This window comes from Marmota flaviventris, chromosome 1, assembly GCF_047511675.1.
Source record: "Marmota flaviventris isolate mMarFla1 chromosome 1, mMarFla1.hap1, whole genome shotgun sequence".
Classification (NCBI taxonomy): Eukaryota; Metazoa; Chordata; class Mammalia; order Rodentia; family Sciuridae; genus Marmota; species Marmota flaviventris.
In genome coordinates, this window is record NC_092498.1 from 50,706,843 (window position 1) to 50,734,622 (window position 27,780).

Sequence of the window (27,780 nt, forward strand, 5' to 3'; positions counted from 1 at the left end):
TGGAACAGAATAGAAGATACACACCTACATAAATACAGTTATCTTAGCCTAGACAAAGGCACCATAAACGTACATTGGGGAAAAGATAACCTCTTCAACAAATGGTGCTGGGAAAACTGGAAATCTATAGGTAATAAGATGAAATTGAACCCCTATATCTTACCCTGCACAAAACTCAACTCTAAGTGGATCAAAGACCTAGGCATTAGACCAGAGACCCTGCACTTACTAAAAGAAAAAGTAGGCCCAACTCTCAGCTTGGGAACCGAGTTCCTCAACAAGAAACCTAAAGCATAAGAAGCAAAATCAAGAATCAGTAAATGGGACAGTATCAAACTGAAAAACTTCTTTACAGCAAAGGAAACAATCAAGAATGTGAACAGAGAGCCTATAGATTGGGAGAAAATCTTTGCCACCAGTCCCTCAAATAAGGCTTTAATTTCCAAGATATGCAAAGAACTCAAAAAACTTAACACCAAAAAAAATAAACAACCCAGCCATTAAATGCTCAAAGGAACTGAACAAATACTTCACAGAAAAAGAAATATGAATGGTCAAAAATATATGAAAAAGTGTTCAACATCTCCAGCAATTAGAGAAATGAAAATCAAAACTACACTGAGATTTCATCCACTCCTGTCAGAATGGCAGTTATAAAGAATACAAGTAACAATAAATGTTAGCCAGGATATGGGGAGAAAGTTATTCTCATACATTGCTAGTGGGACTGTAAATTGGTACAACTACTATGGAAAGCAGTATGGAGAGTCCTTAGAAAATTTGGAATGGAATTACCATATGACCCAATTATCCCATTCCTCGGTCTATACCCAAAAGACTTAAACATACTAGAGTGATGCAGCCACATCCATGTTTATAGCAGCTCAACTCACAGTAGCCAAGCTATGGAAACAACCTAGTTTGGATGAATGGATAAAGAGAATGTTCTATATATACACAATAGAATATTATTCAGCCCACAAAGAAGAATGAAATTATGGCATTTGCCCACAATGGATGTAACTGGAGAAAATCATGCCAAATGAAATAAGCCTAACTTCCCCCCAAAACAAAGGCTGAATGTTCTCTCTTATTTGTGGATGCTAACCCAAAACAAGGGAGGTTGGGGAGGAATAATAGTTACAGACAAAGGATAAGGAAGGAAAAGGATGTAGGTGGAGAATAGGAAAGACAGTAGAATTAATTGGTTGTAAGTCTCCTAGCCTTGTATTCCTATATATGACCACAAGAGTGGGAACCTAATAGAATAAGTTATACTTTATATAGGCATATTCTGCCAAAATATATTCTACTGTCATGCATAACTAAAAAAATATGTAACAGCAATCATAACTTTATTTTGTTTTATGCAACCTATTTTAAATTAGCTTACTTTTCCAAGTTATCCTTCATAAAATTAAGTTTTGTTTTTTTCATTCCCCAACATTTTAATTTCTAAAAGAAAAAACCCTTTAAAAGGTTGAAATAATAACTACCAGAGTAAGCTCCCTCCAGCTGGCTGGGCTGACGAGATGAGTTGAGTTCAAAGTTGCTGGCTGCAACAACAAACTAAGAAAATGGCAAAGAAACCATGGAACACATGGTCATGAGTTTCAAGGATAGGACTGCTCTTTGACCCCAAGGGTCAGCTCTGTGCTGGACAGAGCGGAAAAGAGCAAAAGAGAGAGCACACCCAGAACCCCCCTATTTATTGGGGAGAAGACATTCAATAGAATATTCCACCCAAAGAAAGCAAGGGACAAGGTTTTGAAAGGTGGAGTCTTGCTTGGTGATGTCTTGTGGTCAGTAGATTGATTGACATCTTGGCAATCACACCCATCTCAGGTGCTGTGTGGGATCACAGGCAGAATGAGAGGAAAGGCACACTTGCATGGCACAGCCCAGTCAGCATGCAGAGCCAGACCAGTCCCCTCATGTACTCAGAAGTGATAGCTCACACACACAGCCCATGGATGGCTTGTGACAGTAAATTCTTCAAGGAAAGGGGGCGAGGAGGATAAACACTGGTCACCAATCTTAGGGGATCACCATTTCAATGCGACTGTACTATCTGAGAAAACATCCTTGTCACTTACTGAGTCGTTTCTGAAACCTTCTCCATAAGGAAGATTGCTAAAGACCACATGAACATATATAAGCTTCAATTTAGAAAAAGCAAGAACCCAAAAGTGATTGGCAGGCTACCTTTAGGTCTCATGACGTCAAAAGCTAGTGAATATGATCCCAGCACTTTCATTTTCTTGATCAAAACTGAGCAAACCAAGTCAAAGCATAAAACATAACATCATTGCTATGCTAAAATTTCTAGTCACTTGGGGGTAAATGAACAACAAAAATTGCTGGGTAAAAATTAAAAGATGAGGCAGTTACTTTGTAACTACTTTTTTAAAGTAGTTATCTAAATTGAAAACAGGTAAATGATTTAAAGGAAAGTGTTCTGTATTGGGGTCTAATTAATGTATACCTTTGAAGATATTTAGACTGAACTTTAATTCCTTTTTGTTTTTCAAGTGACGTTGATTCTAATAGCTAAGTGTAATGGTTAACTATGCAGCAGAAAGATTTCTATCACATATTGTATGGGACAATTAAAATATTCAGTCTTTCTTCTCTTGGTAATATTCTGTTTGCTCATATTTTTATCTCTGTAATAATGACAGTGACTCAGTTACTAAGAGTAGCTAGAATTGGGTTTTCTAGCTATGAACTGGGGGAAGATTACTGAATTTTTTCTAATGTTTATTTCCTCATTTGGAAAATGAAGATAATTTTTTATCCCAGAGTTTTAGTGCAATATTTAAATGTAATAATTAAATGTTTACTGTACTGGAGCTTAGATGGCTTCATAATCAAATGTGGACTGTCAGATTTTAAAGATTTGGTAGAAATTGCTTTGTAGTTAACAATGTCCCAATGGAAATTCAATGAAAGAATTGCTGTATTTATTTTAACATTCAAAATTATATCAGATAACACATAATTAAAATAGTTTAGAGCATTGGTTAATGTTACATATAGATTACATTTTTAAAACTACAGCTATTTCATGTTAAGAATTAAAAGCAAAAAAACAAGCCACACACTACTGAATTACAAGAATATATATTTTTTTGTCAACCATAAACATCTATTAAGTAGCTAAAGTACTAATTAGATGCAACTACAGGATAATCACTGCCCTGTAATTATATTTACAATTGAGCATGTGCCTTTTGAAGTTTCTTCTTAACCTTTGAAGTTATCTTGCTACCTATCCATTCTGGGGCTTTTATTTCTATTTTTGTTTTTAAACAAAGGAGTAGGTTTTCCAAAGATCTTGTCTCCATTTTCCAACCTCATACTTGGTCCAAACTCTTCAAAAATTCCAAAGCAGAAGAGTTCCCAAACCTAATAATATTCTCCTGCATATTTTCACAGCTGATTTCCCAGATCCTCTCAGAGTTCCTTCCTTTTCTGTGCCTTCTCCCAATTGGTGAGTCTCAGGGACACTCCCATCCTGACATTAACTAGGCAGATTCTTAGCTGCCTGTTGCTCTAGCAGGATATCCTGTTTCTCTTGTCTCAGGTGAGAATCATAGGGAGCTCCTGTCATCCTCTGTTCTTGGGAGGAGACAAACACAACTGTCTGCTCTTCTCATTCCTATGGGTAAATGTCCGCACTTACTTATGGAGTAGTGAAAAGGGGCATAGAGAACTATGAATATTAATGCATCTTTAGAATGGCCTAAAACGTTGAGTTGCAGATAATTTTTTGTCATACATTTCTCCTGAATGCTATATTCTAAATGTATTGATTCTTTTAATAAACGAAAACAATAATGATTATTGATGATTACTCATAGATGTAAAAAAACATGCTAATAGCCAGAGTAAGTTGGTTTGAGTTTAATATTGGGAAACAATACTAACTTTTGCTTCTTTGATTTTTTGATAGCTTCTCTGCCTCCTCTTGTGAAATATAAGCACAAACGGCCTGGTTGGCCATACTATATTATACAACCACCAAACACTGTAAAAATATCTGAATTCTATATCAATAATATGTTTTGCCTCTATTTGCTTTAAATGCCACCTTACTTCAATGTTGTTTATTCCACAAAAACAATTTAAAAGACTAAAAACTTTCCAGATAAGTTGCAGTTTAAATGTCAGAAAAATAATTGAATTGGGCTGAGGAAAGGCAGTTTGAAGTTCGAACTTAAAGAGGGTGTTTTCTTAGTAGACTCCTCTCAAAGATGCAAAGAGACAGTCAAATTAATGCAATTCACACAGAGGCGCAAGTCAGTCTATCTGCTGATAGATTCATGATCCGTGAAGACCTCCTCCTGCAGGTTGCCTCTCAGAAACACACTGTGTGCTAAAGCTCACATAGGGTCATGGTCAGATGTGGCTCCACGGCAGTATGAATTTGCTGAGTATTTCATTTCTACAAGAGCAATTTGTTAATGGCTCACATATTGAGGTTAAGTTTTTTTTAAAAAAAAAATTCCTAGGGAAGTCTTTATGCTATCAGGTCTATATGAATCATTAAATCGTCTTGGGCTTTGTGTAATTTTTGCAAGTATGGTACTACTTTACATATAGAAGAAGGTGGGGCAAGGGATAACAATATTAATAAAGATAACAACAGGAATGACTTGGATTTTTTGGGGTGCTTTCTGTTTGCCAGTTGTAAGGAAGAAAAAACAATTTTCCTCTACTCTTAAAATCTATGGTGAGGGTCTGTGAATCCAACTGACAGAAGTCAGATTAGCAAGAGAAAAGCATGTGAATTTATTTAACATTTTTATATACCATGAAATCCTTCATAGGAATAATGAAGACCCAAGGAAGCATTTAATGTTAAGAGTTTGTATAAATTTTTAACAACAAAATAATAAATTACATAGAAGTAACAGAGGAGAAGTGATGTAAGCTTCTAGGGCAATTATCTTTTGGAAGTGCTTAGGAGATATTTGGGAGAAACAATGAAAGATAAAAGTTATATTTGTATTGATCCCTTTCAGCATCCACTGTCTTCAATGATACGAAGATTCTCTTTTTCTTAGTACAGAGGTGGTACCCTGTACATGAGAAAATTTATGGCTAGTCAAGGTCAAAGAGACCTTCCTGCATCTGCTGTTTCTGTCATCTTTAGTTCAAAGGCTAACCAAAATGCCAAAGTGGCATATTTTAGGATGGCATGTTGTGATGGCTTGTGTAATTTTCCCTGCCTGAAACGGTCATGTAATTTTTCTCACAATAAATGCTGAATTAGTGGCTGTAGCTGAGTGTTAAGAGATCTGAAAAGGCAGAGAAGAATGTATACTAGAAGGAAAATAGTTCACAGAAAAGAACAATTCAAAGCACATTTCCCATATCCTGTTTCCCCCTATTGTCTCCCAAATCTGGGAATGGGTCAGCTCAATAAAATGGCTGAGTCTCACTTGTTTGATGGATGGTGTTAATCTTCTCTGTTCAAAGGTAAAAATTAGTCACATTGTCTTATATGATTCACATACAAGCAGCATTTCCCACCAGTGATTACATAAACTTCTTGTTGGGCAGTCATGTATCTAGGATGCAAAAATTTTGGAGTTCAACAGAGGCTAAACTATTAAATTCTGATTGGTGTGCTTCCTGCCTTTTCATAGTGGTACTGAACTGTCAGATTCCAAAACTTGGAAATATGATCTTCAACACTGAAAATAACTTGGAGAAGCAACATACAAGTAAGTCTCAATGCAGTCTCATCTGCTTATGTTCCACGACTTTCTGAATGAAAGTGCCTTAGTTGGAATATCTGGCGTCAGAAGGAAGTAGGTATCTGAGTCCCCATTGCCCCGACCACTTAGGTAGGAATACTTCATATAGCTTATTGCCACTTGGCAAAAATGTCAGAGTTATTCCCGGGCATGGCGAGGGAGGAGCCTGCAGTTCCCTGGGTCCAGTCTCATGAACTTTGTCATCAGTTGTGTTGGCATCTTCACACCTCCATGTGCCTGGTATGTCTGTTTAAGAAATATTGTGAAATATTTGACACCAGAGGCCTGAAGTCTGGTCTTGACTACTATAAAACTTTGTTTTTTTCACCTGGCCAAGTTAGTCCAGATTTGTGTTCTACCAATGTAAAAACTTTAAATTCTGGAGCATAATCAGGGGAGCAGCAGAGCTAGCCCATGTCATGTTAAGAGTGGCCTGTGAACCAGGCAAAACATTTGGAGAATTGGTAAAAGTTTTTACCATCCAATGAGGTGCTGGAAGCACTTGTGACCTCCGTGAATGGTTTGAGGTGCAGTCATAGCATTTGATTGCAATATTGTCTTGGTTTATTAATTAGGAAGAATCCAGTATCATATTTGTGTTCAATACAAAGGGAAGAATTCCCTTCCAATGTTTTCATCTGACTAAGGGGCAACCTTGAATGTTCATAAAGGCCTTTCTTGGCCTGATGACCTCTCCAGAAGCACAAGCAGAGTGATGTTTTTCTGGCCATGTATAACCTACATGTGTCCATCTTCTCAGTGGTTCCACCACATGCTGTCCCTGGCAGAAATCAGAATATGTTTCTAATCTAATAATATGTTGACATCTCCAGTTGTCAGACTGAGTAGGTAACAAGGCTACAGTTTAGAAAACTGGTGTAAGGGGCAGTGTCAGGTTTGTGCTTGACTTGCTAAGAAAACGGCAAGGCTGATAGGAGGCAGACAAGTTTGAGAACCTACAGTGGAGGATCACAGGGAGAGCAGTTTAGATTGAGACAAGCAAACTCCAGTCAACTTTTCAATAAGGGTGGGGGGAAATGAAAGGTTTTGTTTAAAAAGGCCCCCCCTTTTTTCAGGAAATAAAAGAGACTTAAAAGGGGAAAAAAGATAGAAGCAAAATTTCTTGATCTGTGATCTTGAGGAAGCTGTCTACTTTGTGATGTCATCTGATTCCAGAGCCTTGGAATTGGCTTGGAAATCTATACTATGAAGTCGCTGTAGGGATGGTGTTCTAGTTATCCTGTAAGGGATGATAATCTGAGTCTAGCTTGGTGTGGATCACATGAGTCCAGAGGATTTTTCTTTTATTTTGATGGCAGTATAGGTGGTTAACGGTACTTCATAAGGTTCTTCCTAGCAAGGTAACAGTATATACTTTCCTCTAAAAATCTTGGTGGATACTTGACCTCTTGGTTGAAAGTACTGGCAAGGTTTGCTAGTCAGTGGAGGCCATTGCTTTTTTATTTAATGATAGACCACAAGTATAAAAGTTAGTTCTCATGTATAGCAAATCATCACATCACATCAACTCAAGTCTCCCTAACATTCACTCTATACAGAAATGAGAGGGTTAGAGATGCTGATTGATACAAGATCACACAAATCTATTTCAAAAGGGGTTAATTCATGTCTCCTAATTGGAGAAATCTGGATTTTTATAAGGTCCAAACCATTTAATGCTCTGAACCATTTAAGTCTTATTTCTTGACAGATATTTTTCCCTCAAATCCTTTTTGTTCAGAATTTTACATTCTCCTTGCCCTGATGATAAGGATGACATAAGGTATGAAATTTTAAAGAGTGCCATAGAATTTTTGTGAGCAAGTGGTTTAGTTTTGCTGAAAAAATGAGTTCCTTAGTCTACTTCCATTTGTAAAAGAATGCTAAACTGAGAAATAATCTCAGTTGTTAATTTCTTTGCCATTGTCATGATGTCAACATCTAGTTGGATAGCATTCAGTTCATCTACCAGACATGAGGACATCTTCCATTATTGGGAACAGCCTAAGCCTTGAGGTAAAGCTAGAAAATCAACACAGAGTATCATAAGGGAAGTATGGGCCATGGAGGATTCCTATGGCTATGTTAATCACTTCTAGAAGTTTGGCAAAATTTATAAAGAGTGCATCGGGGAAATAATTTGGCCAAAAATTCTGTGAAAAATAGGGCAGAACCATTTGTCTTTAGTTCCTAATTCTCCCTGAACCACATGTATGTCTCACCTGATGACAGATAAGAGCAAGCTCAAAGATCACAAGAAAGTAGATTACAGGAAGTCTGTTTGGCCACCATATAAACATTCTGGTAATTATTTGAGAGTCTAATGTGTTCAGTTTTTTTCAGACTGCCAGCTGATCAATAATATCAGTCAGGAATAAAAGAAATCTATAAACTGAGTGGAGAAAGAAAGGAAAGGTGCCCATTTTCCACCACATATTTCTAGCTTGTCAGCCCTTTTGTTCTCAAGAGACATATTATCAGTGTCCTTGGTATGAGCCAGACAGTGAACAAATAGCAATTTTAGCTGGGAGATGAACAGTTTGTAAAAGGGTAGCCATTATATGCCCAAAGGCAATTGGAGTATCAGAAGAGACTAAGAATCCAGAGGATTTCCAGATGACGTCATTGGCATGACAAAATCCAAAAGCATATCTAGAGTAGTATCAGTAGGGAAAGTTTTCCTTCTGGTCAGTATGTACACTATAGTAAGAGAATAGGTTCACTAGAATAGTAAGGTTCACAATAGGTTCACTTCAGGCTGAGATTCTGGAGGCTGATGTAAGAATTTCACTATTTGAAGGCTCTTGTCAGATGTCCCCCATATCTCAGCTGCAGCCTGTGCAGTAAGCAGGGTATCCTAGGCAGTAATGCCTTATTCTTACTTTCAAAACTGAAGGAACAAAAGATTAATCTTCTTCTGCTGTCCACAGTTCTGTAGCTGGAGCCTATGAATTGAACTGACAAAAGATAGATTAGCAGGAAGAAACCAAACAAATTTTATTTAGTATTTTTACATGTACCAGGAGCCTTCATAGGGAAACAACAAAGAAGACCCAGAAAAGCTTTTAGGACCAATAGCTTATATACTTATTTAAAAAACAAAACAAAACAAAAAACAAAGAAAAAAGAGGTTTAATCTTTTAGAGGGAACAATTTGTGGGAAAGTGACTAGGAGATATGTGGGGAAAACGAGAGGAAAATAAGGGCTATTTTAGTAGGTTTGTTTGTATCAATTCATTTAAGCATCCATTCCCAATGTCCAGTGGTAAGAATGTTCTTTTTGTAGTACAGGGAGGGTACTCTGTACATGAGAAATGTCTTGGAGAAGGTCAAAGACCTATTCCTGCAACTACTGTTGCTACATCATCTTTAGTTCAAAAGAAACAATACGCCACGGTAGCATGTTTTAGGGTGGCATTTTCTGAACCCCTTCACATGTATTGTGCTGTTTCATGAACTTTTAAAATAATTTTATAATTGATTTATATAGTTGCTTTATTTTCCACAATTTACAGTTAAAAAGCAAACAAGTAAAACAAAACAACAACAAAAAAAGCAACACAAATAAAAATCTCAAAGCATAAAGTACAGTAAAGAAATCAAGTCAAACAGTTCTGGGAAAGGTAAGTTTTAGATTGACCCGATACTATGCCATTTGGTTCTAATCTAGAAGATCAAATTATCTAGTGCAGTAGTTTATACACTTATAGACATTACTTAAGGAATCCTCAGGCAGATAAGAATTCTCTTCTGATTGTTGAAGAGATTAAATTAAAGAGATTAAGTAACATAGCTTAACCTAGTTAACTAGAAAGTGTCTGCTTTTGGGACTCAAAACCTAGGTGTCTCCAATGCCAAAGTTTTTGTGTTGCAAAATTATTTGATTGATTCTACAGTGAAAAATTAAATATTTTACACTATCACTCACTACACCCATATATAAATATATAACTTTGAAATTATGATATATAAATTTTAGTTTTCATCTACAGTTCTTGGCTCATAATTTCCTTCCTAAGATAGGCCATGGAAAGTAAGAGTTTTTCTTCCTAAGGCAGGTCATAGAAATGATAATCATAGACTGACTTTCTGTCTTTGTGCTCACTATAAATTCTAAGACCCACCCCGTCCAATAGTAAGTCATGTGCCCCTCCTCTTTCCAGAGGTGTCCAGTCCCATAGTATGGAGGAAGGCTGCACAGAGAGAAGAAGAAAAAGAGGATGAAAGCTGAAATAGCCTGTTCTGCTTGGTTCCCTCACCTAGTTTGTTGGTATTAGATCACACTCTTGTTGTTCAATCACTTTTTGACACAGTTGTGCATTCTTCAACCATATGTATGCAATGAAGTCTCTGTAAAAACCCAGAAGGACAGGGTTGGAGAGCTCCTGGGTATCTGAATACACAGAAGTTCCTGGAGGGAGGTGTACCTGGAAGAGTGCAAAACTCCACACCCCCTCTCCCATACCTCATGCTAAGCATCTTTTCATCTGTGAACTTTGTAAGATCCAGCAAACATAAGTGTTTCCTTAGTTCTGTTGGCTGCTCGAGCAAAATAATTAAATAATTAAATCAGGAGGATGTGTGGGAACCCTAATTTATAGCACAGGGTAAAACAACCCGGCAGCTCGTGACTGAAATTTGAGTGTAGGAGGTGTCTTGGGGTCAGAGCCCCCAACCTGTGAGATCTGATGCTATCTCCAAGTAGATGGTGTCAGAATTAAATTGGATTAGAAGATACCCAGATGGTATCCACTGAAGAATTAATTGCTTTCTTGCAGGCAGAGAGCAGTCTGCACACCTTTTGAAGTCTCACACTTCTTATATGTTTGTTGTTGTGGTGTGTAAACAGAAGGAAAGTAGATACTTTGCTCTCCCAATGCACGATAACTGAGAGAAGAGCTTTATAGAATAATATCCTTGTTAAATACCATGGCACCTGGTGGTGCTTTCTATCCTATTCCACTCTATTATTGTCTATTTTACTCATTTTTTTTAAACAAAAACTCATCTTAGACAATTAAAGTGATTTTATGGCTAATAGGTTGTGACTTTCAATTTGACTAAAATGCTAGGTGTCAGCTTATAATCACTTTCTTGGATCACTCTTCTTGCAGTTACCCTACATTGTGCCTAAAATACATAGGATTAATGCAATGATGTTTATTTAGGGTATGCTCTGAAAGTGCTCTTTGTAATAGGCTTTGGCCAGAGATGATCCCAAATGTGGAAGAGCTGACAGAGCCCTCCTGGGGAAGGTTTACTTCACTATTCTATTTTCCCTTCAGCACAGGCCTGTGATATGTTCCAGAATGTTCCACAATTGTCTGAAACCCTGAATAGTACCCGATTCAAAATATTCAGAGTTTTTACATATATACACGATAAAGTTTAATTATAAACTTAGCATAGTAAGAGATTAACAACAATAATAGAACAGTTATAGCAACATAGTGTAATTATAGAAGTCATTTAAAATGTTCAAATGGTTTATTTCTGGAATTATTCATTTAATATTTTTGGACCATGGGCATTAAACTATGGAAAGCTAAATCACAAGTACGAAGGGACTGCTATATAATTTGTACTGAGTTTCTACACACTGAGATTAATTGAGCTAGGTATGACTTTTTTACTATCCCTTCTTTTTTGTTGTAATCCCAAATTCTTTAAAGGAGACTTAGATTATTGCTATTATCACAAAACATCTCTACATTGCCCAACCAGTGTTTCTGGTAAATACTTCTGTGCAATTCTTGGGTTAGGAATTCATCTCGAGATACTCCTAATCTAATCATGTGCATTGAAAGAATTCTCCACACCTGTTACAGCTGCATTGCTTATAACTTGGAGTAAATGCAAATGAGCCATGAGAACAAAGCAAGATTTCAATGTATTGGTGGTACAAGGGAAATAACATTGCACTTTAGATTTACATTTTTTTTTATAGAAAATACCTTAACAGGTATCATTTCACACATTATCATAGCATTCCTGGGAGTTGGATAGATCTGTGTATTGCCAATATACCTTTAAAAAGTTAAGTGATACTTAAAATTTGAATAATTTGGGTCCTCCATCTATTGCATAATGGAGTTAAAAATGGAAATAAAGTCTCAGTCTATCTACAGGTCTTGTCTCCTCAATACTTTCAGGTATGTGTGTCACCAGTCTCCAGGTTCTCCTGGGCAGATCAAAGACTCAGTTAAGAAAGAAGGGAAAAAGTGAAAAGTAAATGAGAGAAGAGGTAACAAATGATATTGTGAAGAAAGCACCGGTAAATGTTTCTAGTGCTGCATTGCATTGTAGTACAGGTATCCAGAGGGTGTACTACATGACATCATTAACTAAGGAGAGTGGTGGCAATTGGGGACTATCTGAAAGAATAGGATTAGAATAGGAGGAAAAAAATGGTCTTTAAAAGTTTTTCGAATTGTAACCTGTAAAAGTACATCTTCCAGCCGGGCATGGTGATGCACACCTACGATCCTAGTGACTTGTAAGGCAGCAGGATCATAAGTTGGAAGCCAGTCTGGGCAAGTTAGTGAGACCCTGCCTCAAAATAAAAAAAAATAATAATAATAAAAAAGGGCTGGGGTTTCACTTTGTAGTTCAGTGCTAGAGACGCCCTGGGTTCAATCCCCAGTACTAGAACCACACACACACACACAAAAAAAAAAAAAAAAAAAAATCTTCCATCTTCCTATCTATATAATAAAATAAGGTTAAAAGTAGCTATTACTAGTTTTCACTTTTCAACTCCAAATCTTGTTAATGTTTAAAATATTGGTCTGAATGTTTATGCTCTCCCAAAATTCATGTGTTGAAACTTAATCCCCAATGTGGTAATATCAAGAGGTGGGGCCTTTTGAGAAGTAATTAAGTCATGAGGCCTGAGAGTTCCTGAATAGGATTAGTATAAAAGAGGTAGGAGGGAACTTGCTTGTCCCTTCCATCTTGTGAGAGAGCTATAAAAGTTCTATGAAAAAGACACATCAAATAAGCTGGCGCCTTGATCTTGGAATCCAATCCCAGCCTCTGAAACTGTAAGAAATAAATATCTGTTGTATATAAGCTACCTGGTCCATGATATGTTGTTATGGCAGCCCAAAAGGACTAAGCCAGACAGGGCAAACTGCATTGTGTCTAATAGATGTCCTTGTGCTTTGGTAATAGATTAAAAATAATTTTGTAAAACTGTAGAAAAAGAAAAATCATTTGGTCATTATGTTCATAGATGAATACTTTCACTTATTCACCCGTTCAATTAAGAAATGATGGACCTCCTTCTATGTACCAGGCACTTTCCTGGGAATGAGGGCAATGATAGTGGGCTTACAGTCTCTTGTGAGTGATGTTAAGAAAATAGGTACAATTTTTGTGAGAACTTTGATAAATTAAAAGTGGCTTTGGTGATGATCAGAGTTAAAGGATTCTATAGATCTGTTTGGAAAGCCTGCATCAGTAGGAGCAACCTACTGATATATCTCTAGGCTCAGAGATATATATCTCTAGGCTCAGAATAAAGACTAAAAATTTAAAAAAATCTAGTTCAAAGAAATTTATACAAGAGGTGGTGCAAGGCAGGATCATGGTGGCAGAAACATTCATTCATTTTATCCCCAAAGAACTTATAATCATCAAATCTTCCTTCCTCTAAGAACAAGAACTTTCATATTAATAACAAAAAATTTGAATTTTTATTTTCCTGTAGATTCTGACTGAAAAGCTGGCCTAGACTCAGTTCCTACACATTTCTTAAAAGTGGGCAAAGATATATGTTAGGAGGACATTTGGTTGCTAAAGATTTTAGCCATTTTTCTTTTAAAGAATGCATTCTTCAGATATACATCCTAGCATGATTTTTTAAAAGAAGTTAAGTAATAAACTGGTTAAAAATCTGGCAAAGATTTTTAAATTAGTCCTCTTTTTGAAGAAAAAATTTAGTACTCCATTTATAGGCTAGTATGGAGATAGTCTCCAAGTACTTTATTTAAGAAGACAATTACCTATTGTATTATCTTTAGAAGGTGAGTTGGTATATTTTTCTTATTTATCTTCTACATTGCTTAATGTATTCAACAACACTTGATGAGTTCAGGTCCCTGGTGTCTTTGGACAAAGGATTATGGGATAGATATTTGCTGTTTGTGTTTGACTATAGTAGCCATTTATATCTTTAATATAATCTGAATATTAAAAGATTTATTAACCACAGCTCTGGCTCTTCTGAGACATAAAAAGTAGACGTTATATGAATGGTTGAGAGAAGATAAACAGTGGTTATTATTAACAGACTTGTTAACTCAATGCTCATACTTTTTGGTCTTAGTGCTTTTGTGAATTTCATTGATGCAATGTACCAGTAATAACAATGGTGCTCGATATTCTTCTTAAACTTTTATTTGGCTTGGTACTAAGCCTTCTTGCTTATGAATGTTAGGCAGCTGAGCCATTGTAATCACTGAATTGGTTTCAGGTTTGTGAGGGTAGGATGCTGAGTTCACTGACAAAGTCTGGTATCACCTGGGGCTCAGCAAGTGCCATTGCATAGAGCATAGAAAAACTATTGTGTTTATAACTACTGATGTGAATTTAGAGGCCACTGGAGATTTTAGAGTCTTTATTCAATTACTTGGGCTGTCATGTCTGGGTGTGTCAGCCTCATGGTTGACCATAGAAGACATATTTGTCTTCTGAATAATGCTGGAGCTGTGGCTTCTGGATAATAAGCTTCAGTTTTTGTTTGAACATCTTCCTTTTAAAGTATCATTGTGGCTAAAATTCCGAGTTTACCGGAAGGCAAAGTTCATCAAGTTTATTTAGTTAGTCAACTAATTAATGCTTTTACATGCACAAGAGGGAGAACTGACAAAGATTCTTTCCTTGACAGAACTTGAATCAGGCTCATCTTACACTCTTTATGATTTGGTTTCAAACCCAGGACTTCTGTGTCCATCCTTGTAGAGTACAGTTCTAGCAAGAATCCTGCCTTGTCAGTTCAGCAAGAGTCCCAGAGCCTTCATATCAGTCCCTGATCCACTAGAGCATTCTTATGCTAATTTTCCATCCTTGCTAATCTGCTCTGCCATAGGCACTCCATAACAGATTGCCCTTACAGGGGTAAGGGTAGTTTCCTCATCCTCCAACATCCCCAGGTGATAGCTTATCACACCTTGTCCTCAGCAAGCCAGAACCCCCACTTATCTCAAATATTTTATTTTAGTAACTCTCTATCTACTGACCCCCACCCTGCTTTGTGGATATGAATTCCCACTTTTCCTTGTTGTAGCTGGAATTGAGCTCAGTTCTAAACTGAGATTTCATTTTTCCAGTTGCAATAGTTTTTCTGACTAAAATCTATTTTTACTACTTTAATTAAAAGCCAGCTGTGTTTCTTTTTGTTGTTGTTGATTGTCTGACAAACCTATGGCTTCTGATTGGCGGGCTTGGATTTTTGTTTGAACATCTTCATTTTTACAGTGTTAGCATTGGCCATAATTTCGAGTTTATTGAAATTCAAAGTACGTCAGGTTCTTTCAGTAACTCATTTAGTATTTATTGTCAACTGAGTTGCTCTGGAAGTTAAACAGTGACCCAGTCCTATAATTAAGTGTATATTATATATCATAAACTCTGAGGTCTACAAAGATATTTTGGAAATAGAATGTTATTGGCATCCTCTCCAAAAGAATTCCCTTCCAAGAATATAATTACTTACTTTCTTATTTTCAGTAAAACACCTTTGGTATTGACTACATATGCATTTTTAAAAACTGAAGTATGAATATTTTATAACATGTTGATTTAATTTGCTTAAAAATTTCAACTTTTAGATTCATGTTTAATCAGACTGTGGTTTGCTAGCTTCTTGGTGTAATATTTTCTAATTATATCATAGAACAACAGAATAAACTTACTGCAAAATTCAACATATGTAATTTTGTTCCATATTCCATCACAGTAATTAAATACAATTTGATGCTGAGAGCTGTTCTTGAGGGATTTTATTATTTTTCTCCTTCTGTCCTTTCCCACCTTAATGAAAATAATTCACAAAATAAGTATTTTCCTATGACAACTTATCAAGCATGTCTTCCTTTATCATTTTGAAAATACTAATTCTAATTTATTAATTTTTTAAGGAGACATTATTTTTACATTAAATGCTGTCCTTTTTTTGAAAACATTCTTCTAATGCAGAAATCTGTCATTAACAAAATGCTGAACAATTAAAACAACTGGAATGAGTGCTTGTATTACTACTGGCCTCTTAAACTCATTTCAAGTGCTAATAAAAATTTATAGCATTCTTATGTTAATTTACCATCCTAGCTAATCTGCTCTGCCATAGGCACTTGAATTTGCTTAGATTAAAACACCAAACACACACACACACACATACACACACACACACACACACACATACATTCACTCCCAAACACACTCGCACAGGTTTCCTTTCCCATCATAAAGTAACATATCAAAAGATTAAGTCTTTCTGTAATTGACTGGACAAAGGGCCACCTTTTCTCACCCAACAGGTTAAATACTGCATAGCTAATAGATTGGAGCAACTTCTGATCTACGACATCACAGAGGAAAACTTTGTCATTTTTACTTCATAAGTAAGTCATCCATTTTTCTTTCTACTAGTAGGGAAAATCAGGTGTAGTTTTGTGGAAAAGGATTAGAACTTCTGTAATATGCCACATTTTTTTCTTCAGACAACCTCCTTCATTTTTTTGAGAAGCATTTCTGGTATTTCATTATATCTGGTAGTGGTTAAAAAGATTAAGGATTAGCAATTTCTTTAGCTTTGACAATCTCCAGGGGTTCAAAATATGTCTGGTAGACACTCAGAAAGTTAAAACAAAGGCAGAAAAAAAAAAAAAACAATGAAAAGGAATAATAATAATAAAGAGTAACAGGAAATAAAAAGGAGTTGATAGAAAGTTACTTCAAATGGCACTTATTTCTCTTGTTGAATTGTTTATAATCTCTATTTCTGGCCAAATTATTTATAAAATATTATGATTTAAGAAAAAAAATTTCTGGAAAAGTCTTGCTGAAACGTTAAAAAACACATGTAAATTTTTTTAAGAGAAGAAATTTACACATTTCCTGATTTTGCTTTTATGCTGATCTCTTATGTTTGTTCAAAATGCTTAGGTTGGATTCCCTGAAACTTGTAACTGGAGGTGATCTCAGCCTCCTTGTTGAAATTGTGAATTAATCTATAAGGGTAATGACTGTGGGGCCTATTGCTAACAAGGGATTTTTGTTTTTATATTTCATTTTAAAGCATGACTCCCATCATATTTATGAAGTAATTTATATTAAAACTATCTTCATTATCCAGAGGCTTCCTAAGCTGAGGGCTATTTGTTCAGTATTGTAACTATGTATATTTGTCCTGGGGATATAGGGTAATGGAGACTAAGGAGGCTCCTTGTGAAAAACTTAGACCTTGGGACTCTCTCCTTTGCCCTTTGCTCCCTTTAGGTAATGCTATGCTTTTTTTTTCCCCACCAGTTATAATCTTGTCTTAATCAACATTTGCCCATATTTCTAAACATTTCCCTTTATGTGCATAATTATGAGTCTATGGTAGTTTTAATGACAGGAAGGTGTGTCTGAATTCAGTTCTTAAGTCCACTGAGATAACAGATACATAGACTGGAAATACCAAAAGGATAGATTCTGGAGAAAGTGGCCTGACTGACTTCTTTATCTGTTAGTCATGATTCTCAAGAAGAAAGCATTTATCACAAAAACAAATCATTTGCTGTGGAAAAGCAAAGAATTAACCAAGAAATTTGGTTTCCTTTATTCCCCTCTGTTCCCAATCTCAAAAATTTGACCCATCCCATAACATCATATTGTATACCTTAAATAAATACAATAAAATTTAATTGTAAAAAAAAAATTACCAATCACCAACTCCTTTTTCATAAAAACATAATCTCCTTCTACAAACATTCTGATGGGGAATAGGAAAATTTATGGCCGTTATTTTTTTTTCTGAGGAAGACGGACAGTTTGTCCTTGCAAACTAATTTTTAGCATTAAATTTTGTTTTGTTTCCTCTTCTTATTTGAGAAAGTGTATGGTAATTAGATGAAAGAAGACTAGATAAAAAATATATAATGGATTCTCTGGAAGTATGAATATTATTTCATATATCTGAATTTTCTTCAGCTCCTTAATTATGGGCTTACATGTTTTTGTATGCATCAATTTAGAGTGTAAGTGAATTTTTAAACTTTAATTCACACAGTAGTTTAGGTATGAATACCTTTGCATGTTACTTCACTAGCTTTATGTTGCTTCATTAGCTGCACAAATTCCCTCAGTCTGAAGTATGGCATTTAAGCATTTCTTACCATTGAGTATTGAAATTACTTTTTATCTTTTCTCATTTTATAGATTTACAATACACAAAGATGAATGCTACATATGTAAATATCTACACATAGCTGTATAATTTTTATTATAAACTGCTTTTGGAATTCCTCAGACAAGACATTCCTGGTTCAAAGGATTTAACCAGCATGAGTTCCAGTGATAAAATTTCTTACAAGAAGAGTTTAATCTTAAATAGAGTTGCAAATGTATTCAATTCTTAAGTTCTTAAATTTTGAAAAAAAAATTTTAAGGGGGTGTAATCGGCTTACCAATGTTTTAAGAAAACATTGAAAACCAGACTGCTTCTTGCCTTGAAACTAACTGCAAGACAGGAGCAGTGGTTGGCTGGACGTAGAAAGCAGGCTTTTGGACCAGTACCATTGTTGGGGTCTTAGCTGGAGCACTTTAGAAACAATTATTCCAAAAAATGGGCAAGGAGGACACTGAGGAGGCAACTTTAATAGATTTAGATTGAGTACAGATCTTAGGATCTTAGTACAGAAACACATGAGATAAGAAGTGATATAGATTCAATGTATATGGAATATATACATTCAGATTCCATATATATGTATATATACATATGCAATAAATATATATTAAATAAATAGATCCTTAGGGATTGAACCTAAGGTCTCACACAGGCTAGGCAAGTGTTCCATCACTGAGCTACATTCCAAGCTGCAATTTTAAAGTAGTTTTGTGCATGGACCAGATTTCACAGTGTGGAATTTTTCATTTGTAGCTTGATATTGGTGCTCAAAAAGTTTGGAATTTTTGAGCAGTTTGGATTTTGTATTTTTGAATTAGGGGTGCTCAACCCCTGTGCTAGTGGATAGATAAAGGTCAGCTATTATCTGGGGTTAAATCAGTCCCAAGGAAATGAGGTTCTCTAGCAGATACTTTAAATAAAAAGAAGGCACTGTTCTGTATCTAACTTCTAAATCTATCCTCAGTTCTGTGTCCTGAAACTTTGTTTGAAGATTTATATTAAAGAGACATTTCATCCAGTTGATTTTTGAAGGAGAGAAGTGGCTACCTATTTCTGAAGATTTCTATGGGTAGAGATCTTATCAGTAGGTTCATTCTACCCTAAAAGTTCATGTTTTTACTTCTTAATATTAAATGATCATATGGAGTTGAGGTTTGAATATTAATTTCCTAAGTTTGGCGTTTCCTCTTTCCCTGAGACACAGGAAAGCTAATTCTTTATTTCATTTTCTTTTCCCACTCCCTGCCATTCAGCTATTGGTGTAGATAGATAGTAATTGAATTTTTTTGGAGATATTACTCATAAGATTTGTTGAAGCTTTACCCTGAATAAGAAAGTTTATAAAGGTTTAAACTCTAAAGATCTTTAGCTACTCTACCATTCTAAACATGAGGGAAAAATTATGATCTTTAAAACATGACACTAATCATTGTTTTAAGATTATGACTGTTGTTATTTTTAGAATATTTTCTATGAATGGCTAAGTGATTTGCTATGTAAGGACAACATTTTCTTTGTTTTTTTTTAATTTTTTATTGTGGGTTGTTCAAAACATTACAAATTTCTTGACATATCATATTCCACACTTTGATTCAAGTGGGTTATGAACTCCCACCTTAGGACAACATTTTCGACAACATAATTCTCATTATTTCTCTATGTAGTAGTACTATCTCGTTAAAGAGAAAAAGCCTTGTTTCCTCCTCAAACTAATTTTTTTTTAAACAAAAAAAACCATTTAAACATGTCTTCTTAGGTTGGGGATATGGTTCAGTGATAGAACACTTGCCTAGTATGTGCAAGGCCCTGGATTCAATCCCCAGCACCACAAAAAACTGAATAAAATAAATAAATAAATAAAATTTAAAAATAAATAAATAAAAATAATAATGTCTTCTTGCAGGTAATTTTTGCAACTATCAAGGGATGATTAATGCATTATTTCTTATCCTTGCCTCAGACTATTTTATGGCCCTACAAAATTTGTCTATAGCACTTCACTTTGTCTCAATCAGAATAACCACACAATCTTGCTTATCAAACACTATTAAAAAGCCAATATTTATATCTTGCTTTTATTAAAGTAGGCTAAAACCAATTCTTTAAGTAGAAGATGTGGAGTAGTAAAATGTTTTATTAACTTAAACGTAAGAGAGTATATTACTGTAAGATTTTGATCCATCAGTGTTCCAAAAAGTACTTTGACTTGTCACTTGGTAGGAGTTTTTGGTTGATTCAATAGTTTTGAACACACTTTTGATTTATTTCTTCTGACAAAGTGGATTTTTTCTTCTTCCTTTCTGTCCTACTTAAAAATAAATAAAAAGAAGAAAAAAAGAATTAGGAAAATATGAAATTTTTTAATTCTATGAGAGGTTCTTTTTAATATTTGGCAAACCACTAAAAAGTGGTCTGTCAAGAAGAAATAAATGAGAATGAGATTCGACTTGGAATCTATATTCATTCAATAGGCTTTGCTTGGTCCAGCATTCTGTACACCTGGAATGGCAAAAGGAAAAATAATTATATTGAATTCTCTGCAGGCTCTGTTATGATTTGAGAAAATGAGACAAATGTTAACTAGTATAGAATTTGTATCACACATAAGTGAAAATCATATTATTGACTTAAACAAAATAGTTGGTCTTTTATCTGCTAAAATGGAATTAAACTGTTTTCACATAAAGTTGAGAACCTGGTAAAGCTTACTATCTTGGATACAGTAATGTACCTTTACAGAAAGTATTATATTTCCTTTTTTTTTCATTTATAGATGATGCAACTTTCAAAACATTGCTGAAACATGAAACAAGAAGAGTATTTAAATATAACATAATTGTTCTACCTCTTTACCCGTCAAAGTGGCCTCATTCTACTATATTTCTTCTGTGCTCATATCTTGCATCAAATATTGGATAAGCTAAAGTGTGGAAGAAGAAATCACTGTTTTTCATAGTCATTATTCTGCAATGGGAATGCTGACTTTGAATCATCTATTTTTTGGGAGCTTTGTTGAGTCCAATGGAGCATCCCGTACAGTGTTCATCTCCCTTCTGATTCCCTGTTGCCTGACTGTGGATTTCAGTGCCCCCCCTCTTATCCCAAATATGCCTTTCCTCTGGGTCTGGAATGCTCCAACTGAAGCTTGTACTGGAAAGTTTGACGAGCCGCTAGATATGAGCCTCTTCTCTTTAATAGGAAGTCCCAAGAAAGGTATCACAGGGCAAGGTATTACAATATTTTATACGGACAGACTTGGCTATTATCCATACATAGATAAGACAGACACAAGCGTGCATGGAGGAATCCCCCAGCTGGGGTCCTTACAAAAGCATTTGGACAAAGCTAGGAAAGACATTTTCTTTTACCTACCGGTAGACAACATGGGCTTGGTTGTCATTGACTGGGAAGACTGGAGGCCCACCTGGGAAAGAAACTGGTCACCTAAGACTATTTATAGGGAAAAGTCTATTGAGTTGGTCCAGCAACAGAATTTACGACTGAATATCACAGAAGCCACTAAGATCGCCAAAAAAGAGTTTGAAACAGCAGGAAGGAGATTCATGGAAGAGACTTTAAAATTGGGCAAATCAGTTCGGCCAAATCACTTCTGGGGTTTTTATCTTTTCCCTGATTGTTACAACCATGACTACAAAAAATCCCATTACACCGGAGCTTGCCCTGACATAGAAAAGAAAAGGAATGACGACCTGCACTGGTTGTGGAAGGAAAGCACCGCCCTTTTCCCATCCATTTATTTGAACAGCAACTTGCAGTCATCCTCACTAGCGGCACTCTTCTCGCGAAATCGTGTACAGGAAGCTATTAGGGTTTCTAAAATGATTAATGCTAGAAACCCACTTCCAGTTTTTGTATATACCCGCCTGGTTTTTACTGATCTTACTTTGCAATTCCTTTCTCAGGTAAGTAAATCAAAGTAGCAAAGTTTCAGAGTTATGAAACAGGGTCCATACATGGTGTGCAGTGAGACCGAAGAGCATTTTTGTGGGAAGTAAAGTTTAGCTTCTGATGTCATTTAGTCATACGTACAAGAGTAGTTCTAAGTCATTATATATATGAATGCAGAATGAGAATATTTTCTCTCTTTCATGTAATATCATCATGTAATCTCTCAGCAACCATGCAACATTAGGTAGTATACACAATATAGAAGCTCTATCTCCTTTTTTCATGGGTCTGCTCTCTTGTCAGTAGAAGTAATTAAGACAAGAATTCTCTATTCTTTTTTAATAAAAGGGATGTGGATGAAGAAATATTTAAATTACTGTTGTCAAAGCAGCAGGCTCAGCTTTGTAGTTAATATCCTGTGCATAACACTTTCATTTTGTTCCTCTCTGCTCCCTCTTTCTATCACTTTCACCAGGTTGACCTTGTGAATACAATTGGTGAGACTATTGCTCTGGGAGCCACTGGAATTGTAATATGGGGAACTCTTAGTTTAGCACGGAGTATGGTAAGTTGAACTGGTAAGAAAAAGATGAAGATATTTCTACCTTTAATGTTTTGGAGAATTGTTGTGTGTTAAGTAAGAAAATCAGTGTTATACTTGGCAGATAGTAAGTAGTAGGTGCTCAATGAATATATGCAGAATTGAACTATCTTGCATTTGTTTGGTTAGCTTATAAGGCAAAGAATATTCCAGTGAGAAATCAGAAATTCGGTGAGATTAATTGAAATTCCCTGAAGCTAGATGGCTTGTTAAGTAGCAAAACCAAAGCCATGATTTCAGTTTTCGGCGTGGAGTTTGGTGTCAGAAGATGAGTGTCTATTTTCATTCTTGTTTAATTTTCCATATCAGGTCTTTGCCCCTTCTTCAATCTTTGTGACTTAATGAAAGTGAAAAGCTATATATGGGGACACTATTAATTGGAGCCAAACTTTTCCTTTTCTGATGGATATGGAAATACTAATGGTGAATGTCCCATGGAGAATTTCACATGCAGTTCATGGCCTGAGGTCCTGTCCTCAGAGCATAGACATTGTACTCTAAGACCGGTATTATGTCTGTCTTATGTCGTTTAGATAGACTGGCAATATTCCTACTTTGTTTAAAAGTATAGTAACATTTGTGAAATTGTTTTAAAGTAGTCTTAGAACTTTCACCTATTTTAAATAAATATATTATCTCCAGTTTGATCTCTAATGAGAAAAAAGAAACAAACTACAAATCCAGGGAGAGATATATGTCTCTAGGTAATACCTTTTGTATGTGAGAATATTATCTTAAAATTGTGATTCTCCTAAGTATATTCTCAACTTTTATTACTTGTTTTTCCAAATCCATGAACCCCTTTCTTGGGGGATACTATTCATTCTATGATGGAACCATTCATGCATACTCCACATAACTTCCTTAGGAATAAAACCACCCTTAGTGTTTTTTTAAAAACTCCACCCTTAGTCTGATAAGTAATGAATCAGACATTTCACAATAAGTAGGATGTTATGATATACTATGTAAGTGTCACACTTGTTTTCTAATGTCACTTTAATCTTAGATTCATATTCTTTTACTGTGCCTCCCAAATCATCTTCAATATTATTCATTCATGCAAGGGGCATGGTGAACATCTATAATTCCAGGCACTCAGGAGTCTGAGGCAGGAGGATTCACAAGTTTCCAACCACCCTGGATGATTTATTGAGTCCTGTCTCAAAATAGAAAAGAAAAAGGGCTGGAGATATTGCTTAGGAGTAGAGTGTCCCTGGGTTGTATCCTGAGTTAAAAAAAAAATAATTCAGGGACAGTCCTTTGACTTTAATAGGATTATTTAATTAATTCACTATTTAATGGCACTGTCTCAACATTGTCCCTTATAGACACTGTTCCATACATTTCTGCTACTTTTCCCAATTTATGATAATTTTGAAAGTTAGTGTTATCATTACTTCTCCCTTTTTACATGTCAATAGACACACAGGTCACTTGTCATGTTTCCTCTGACCATTGAGAAATTGAGAAACTGGTAATTGTAGATTTACTTGAAGTTGCTGGAACTGACCTAAAACAAGAGTTATGTAAACCATTTCTTTCCACTCCTTTTCACTAGACCCAGCAGTGTGATGGAGCCTTTTTAACTGGCCTCAGCTTGTGATACTTGATTGACAAATATTCAGAAATTTTGTGAGCCAGTTGTTAAAACACTGTCACTATTAAAAAATTAAATCATACAAACTCATAATAAAGTAAATTATTTTAAAAACAAAGGTATTCAAAATGTACTGATTAGTACATTAATAATACATGTCTGAGGTTATTTATATCTGTTGGAAATATATCTATTGCCTCTATATAAAAGGAAATAATATGTAACAGTTGCTACCTCATAATGCACACCATACTGTGTAATGGTAGTGTACTCAATTACCAGTTCTGCATTCAGTAGTATCAGATTGGTACTTGAAATTGACCATTGTAGAAGTATCTACATCATGATAAATTTTCAAATGTTGTAAACTAGCCCTTATTAATTAAAGAACCAGTTTTAGATCTTTCCATAGGCTACACCTTATTTAGACTAATGGGTTTCAAATTATTCTCATCTTTTTACTCCTCTGTTTACCTACCCCTATGGATTTGGGGAAGCCAACTGCAATGTCACCTGAACTTGGTATAAATTCTTCTATGTCCTTGATATTGGGAATGTAATACTGAAGAATATTAACAAAGTCTTTGCATGCTTAGAGTGCATCAATAAAAACATTTGGAATGATAAGTACTATACAGAGAATTAATAGAGAGATATGAGTTAGCAAGAAAACTTTCTGAGAAAGGTACGTCTAATTATAGAACTGTCAGAAGGACAAGATGGAGTAGTCAACTATGATAAAAATTGGGGGAAAGAGCCTTCCAAGCAGAGGGAACAGTAATGCAGTTTGAAATAAACCTGGTATGCTAGTGAAACAACCACTGTGTTGAAGGAGAGTGGTGGGGAGGGTTGTACAAAAGAAGGAAGGGTTACACCATGAAAGACCTTATGAAGTCAAGAGAAGTTTTTATTCTAAACTCCATGCAAATCCATTAGAGAGTTAGAAGGCAGATGGTTTTATTAGTTTTCTATTGTTACCATAAAAGTTATAATACCTAATGTCTTAAATAACAGATATGTATCACCTTTCAATTTTGTAGATGAGAAGCCCAGCAGGGTCTCCACAGGTTAAAATTAAAGTGTCAGCAGATTGCATTTCTTTCTAGGAGGTTCTCCAGTTGCTCATCTGGGTATTCAGCTGATTTAGTTCCTTGTGATTATAGCAGTGAAATCTCTATCATCTGAAAGGCCATTGGCTAATGGCCTTTCAATCTTTGAGAAGTCCCTACATTTTTCAGCTCCTGCTTCTTTTCTTCTATCTTCAAAGTTAGCAGTGGTAATTTAAGTTTCTTCTACATTTTGAATCTCTCGCCTTCATTCATCTTATCTTTCTAACCCAGCTACAATCATTTCTGTACTTTCAATGACTCATGTCATTAGATTGAACTCTTCCAAATAAGTCAGGTTAATCTCCCCTTCACATGCTACATTCACTCAATCATATCTACACAGTTTCTTTTACAATGTACATTAACATCATTACATGTTGTGGATTAAGGTACAGCCATCTTTGAAAGGTCATTATTACTCTAACAATAGATGATATCAGCTCAAAGAAAGTAATAAGAAATATTAAAAGGATGAGTGTGAGCAGCCAGTACTCTTTTACTTGCCTGCCAGGGTACCTCCACCATGCCCTGTGATCTGCTGAAGGAATAACAGAGCCAGTTAACTCAATGAAACTGCTGAACATCAAAGTGACTATCTTTGATGTCTTTGAAAGGATGATGTCCAGATTTTAAAACACCCCTGTCTCAAGATGAATCATTTTAGCCATTCATCATTCATACTCTGCCAAATTTATAAAAGAGCTGTCATTACTCACACAAAATTTGACTCTTATGTAACATTTAATCTAAAATATACTCAGTTGAACCTGTTTGGTTATTTTGAGCCATTTGGAATTTCTTTTCAGTGCTGTTTAAATGTGTCTGACAAATGTGATTATTATTACATTTATTTATAACTTATTGAGGGTTAATTGAAAATACGTTAGGTCCTGTATTAAGATTCATACACATCTTTTCTTTTCATCTTCAAAACAACCCTTTGAGATAGATTCCAAAATTACCTTATTTTATAGGTGATGAAACTGAAGCATAAAGAATAACCAAATTATCTAATCAAGGTCACCAAAATAGGAAACTTAGAAGCTTGAGAATCCCTAAGTTCATAAAGTTGTTATTGATGAAACCGGAACTGCAGTCAGGGCAAATGAACCCCAGGGCAGATATTCTAACAGCTGTACAATTCTATCTGCTTGATTAATTTATGAATTATTGAGGAAGACCAAGGCTTGGATATGTTAAGCTTCAACAGATCAATTATTCAGTGGCATGAAATGGCATGTGAATGTTACAAAAATAGTGGAAATAACTTTGTTTTTTAAGGTAAAAAGAGAAAATGTTTCCTGTTTTTTGGTGTGTCTGGTTTGCTTGCTCTTAAAAAAAATGCTTATTACTGTGAATTAATTTACATGCGAACTAACTTATACCCTGATATTGTCTTATAATTCTACAGAAGGCTTGCTTGAACCTACAGGATTACATGAAGATTACACTGAATCCTTACTTAATTAATGTAACCCTAGCAGCCAAAATGTGTAGCCAAGTGCTTTGCAAGGAGAAGGGAATTTGCATTAGGAAAAACTGGAATTCAGATGACTATCTTCACCTCAATCCAAGTAACCTTGCTATTCAAATTGGGCAAAATGGAAAGTACATAATACATGGAAAACCCACATTTGAAGACCTACAGCATTTTTCTGAAAACTTTCATTGCAGCTGTTACACTGACTTGAATTGTGAGCAGAAATCTGATTTAGAAGAAGTTAAGTTTATTAATGTGTGTGCTGTTGAAGACGTTTGTATAGACACCTCACTAAACCCAGATTCCAGTAATAAGACTCCCCCCCGTTTGGAACAGGAGACTCTTCCTTCCCAAAATGAGAAGAATGAAGGTTTGGACATTGGGGAGAGCAGCGGGGAGAGCTGGGAGAGTGGGGAGAGCGGGGAGAGCGAGGACAGCAGTGAGTCCTTCACATCCTCTGCCACAGTGTCTCCACAGATTCCTAGGAACGACATCAGTGGAGGACTCTTAATTCTATACATGTATTCACAGCATTTGAAATATTTGGCATAGGCTCGTGGAAACTAAACAATGCAAGATAGTAGGTGTCATCTTACAAAAAGAAATCCGATTTGAGTTTCAAGAGCAAAAGGTCTATTTTTGTATCAAAGACTGATTGCAGATTCTATAACTCTGGAAGGATTAGTTTTCTTCTGAAAACAGTGAAGATTTGAATAAAGCCAAGTTAACTGTAAATAAATGCCTCTATGAATAGTTTGTGATTTGTTAAAAAAAATACAGTCAGAATAAGAAAATATTAATAAACAGTCATAATAAGCAGTCATAATCATTAAAATCCAAATAATCAAATAATGAATAATAAATAATAATTAATTAATTACTAATAAATGGAATAATACAATAATTAATAATTAATAAT

At 35.3% G+C, this 27,780-nt stretch overlaps 1 protein-coding gene across 1 annotated transcript; it reads left to right on the forward strand.

Moving 5' to 3' along the window:
* Positions 1-21,131: 21,131 nt before the first annotated feature.
* On the forward strand, positions 21,132-27,413 carry Spam1 (sperm adhesion molecule 1). The gene is made up of 4 exons (XM_027926297.3): positions 21,132-22,085; positions 22,547-22,636; positions 26,793-27,168; positions 27,232-27,413. The coding sequence occupies exons 1-4, from the start codon at positions 21,132-21,134 to the stop codon at positions 27,411-27,413; spliced, it is 1,602 nt and encodes a 533-aa protein (XP_027782098.3).
* The last annotated feature ends 367 nt before the right edge of the window (positions 27,414-27,780 follow it).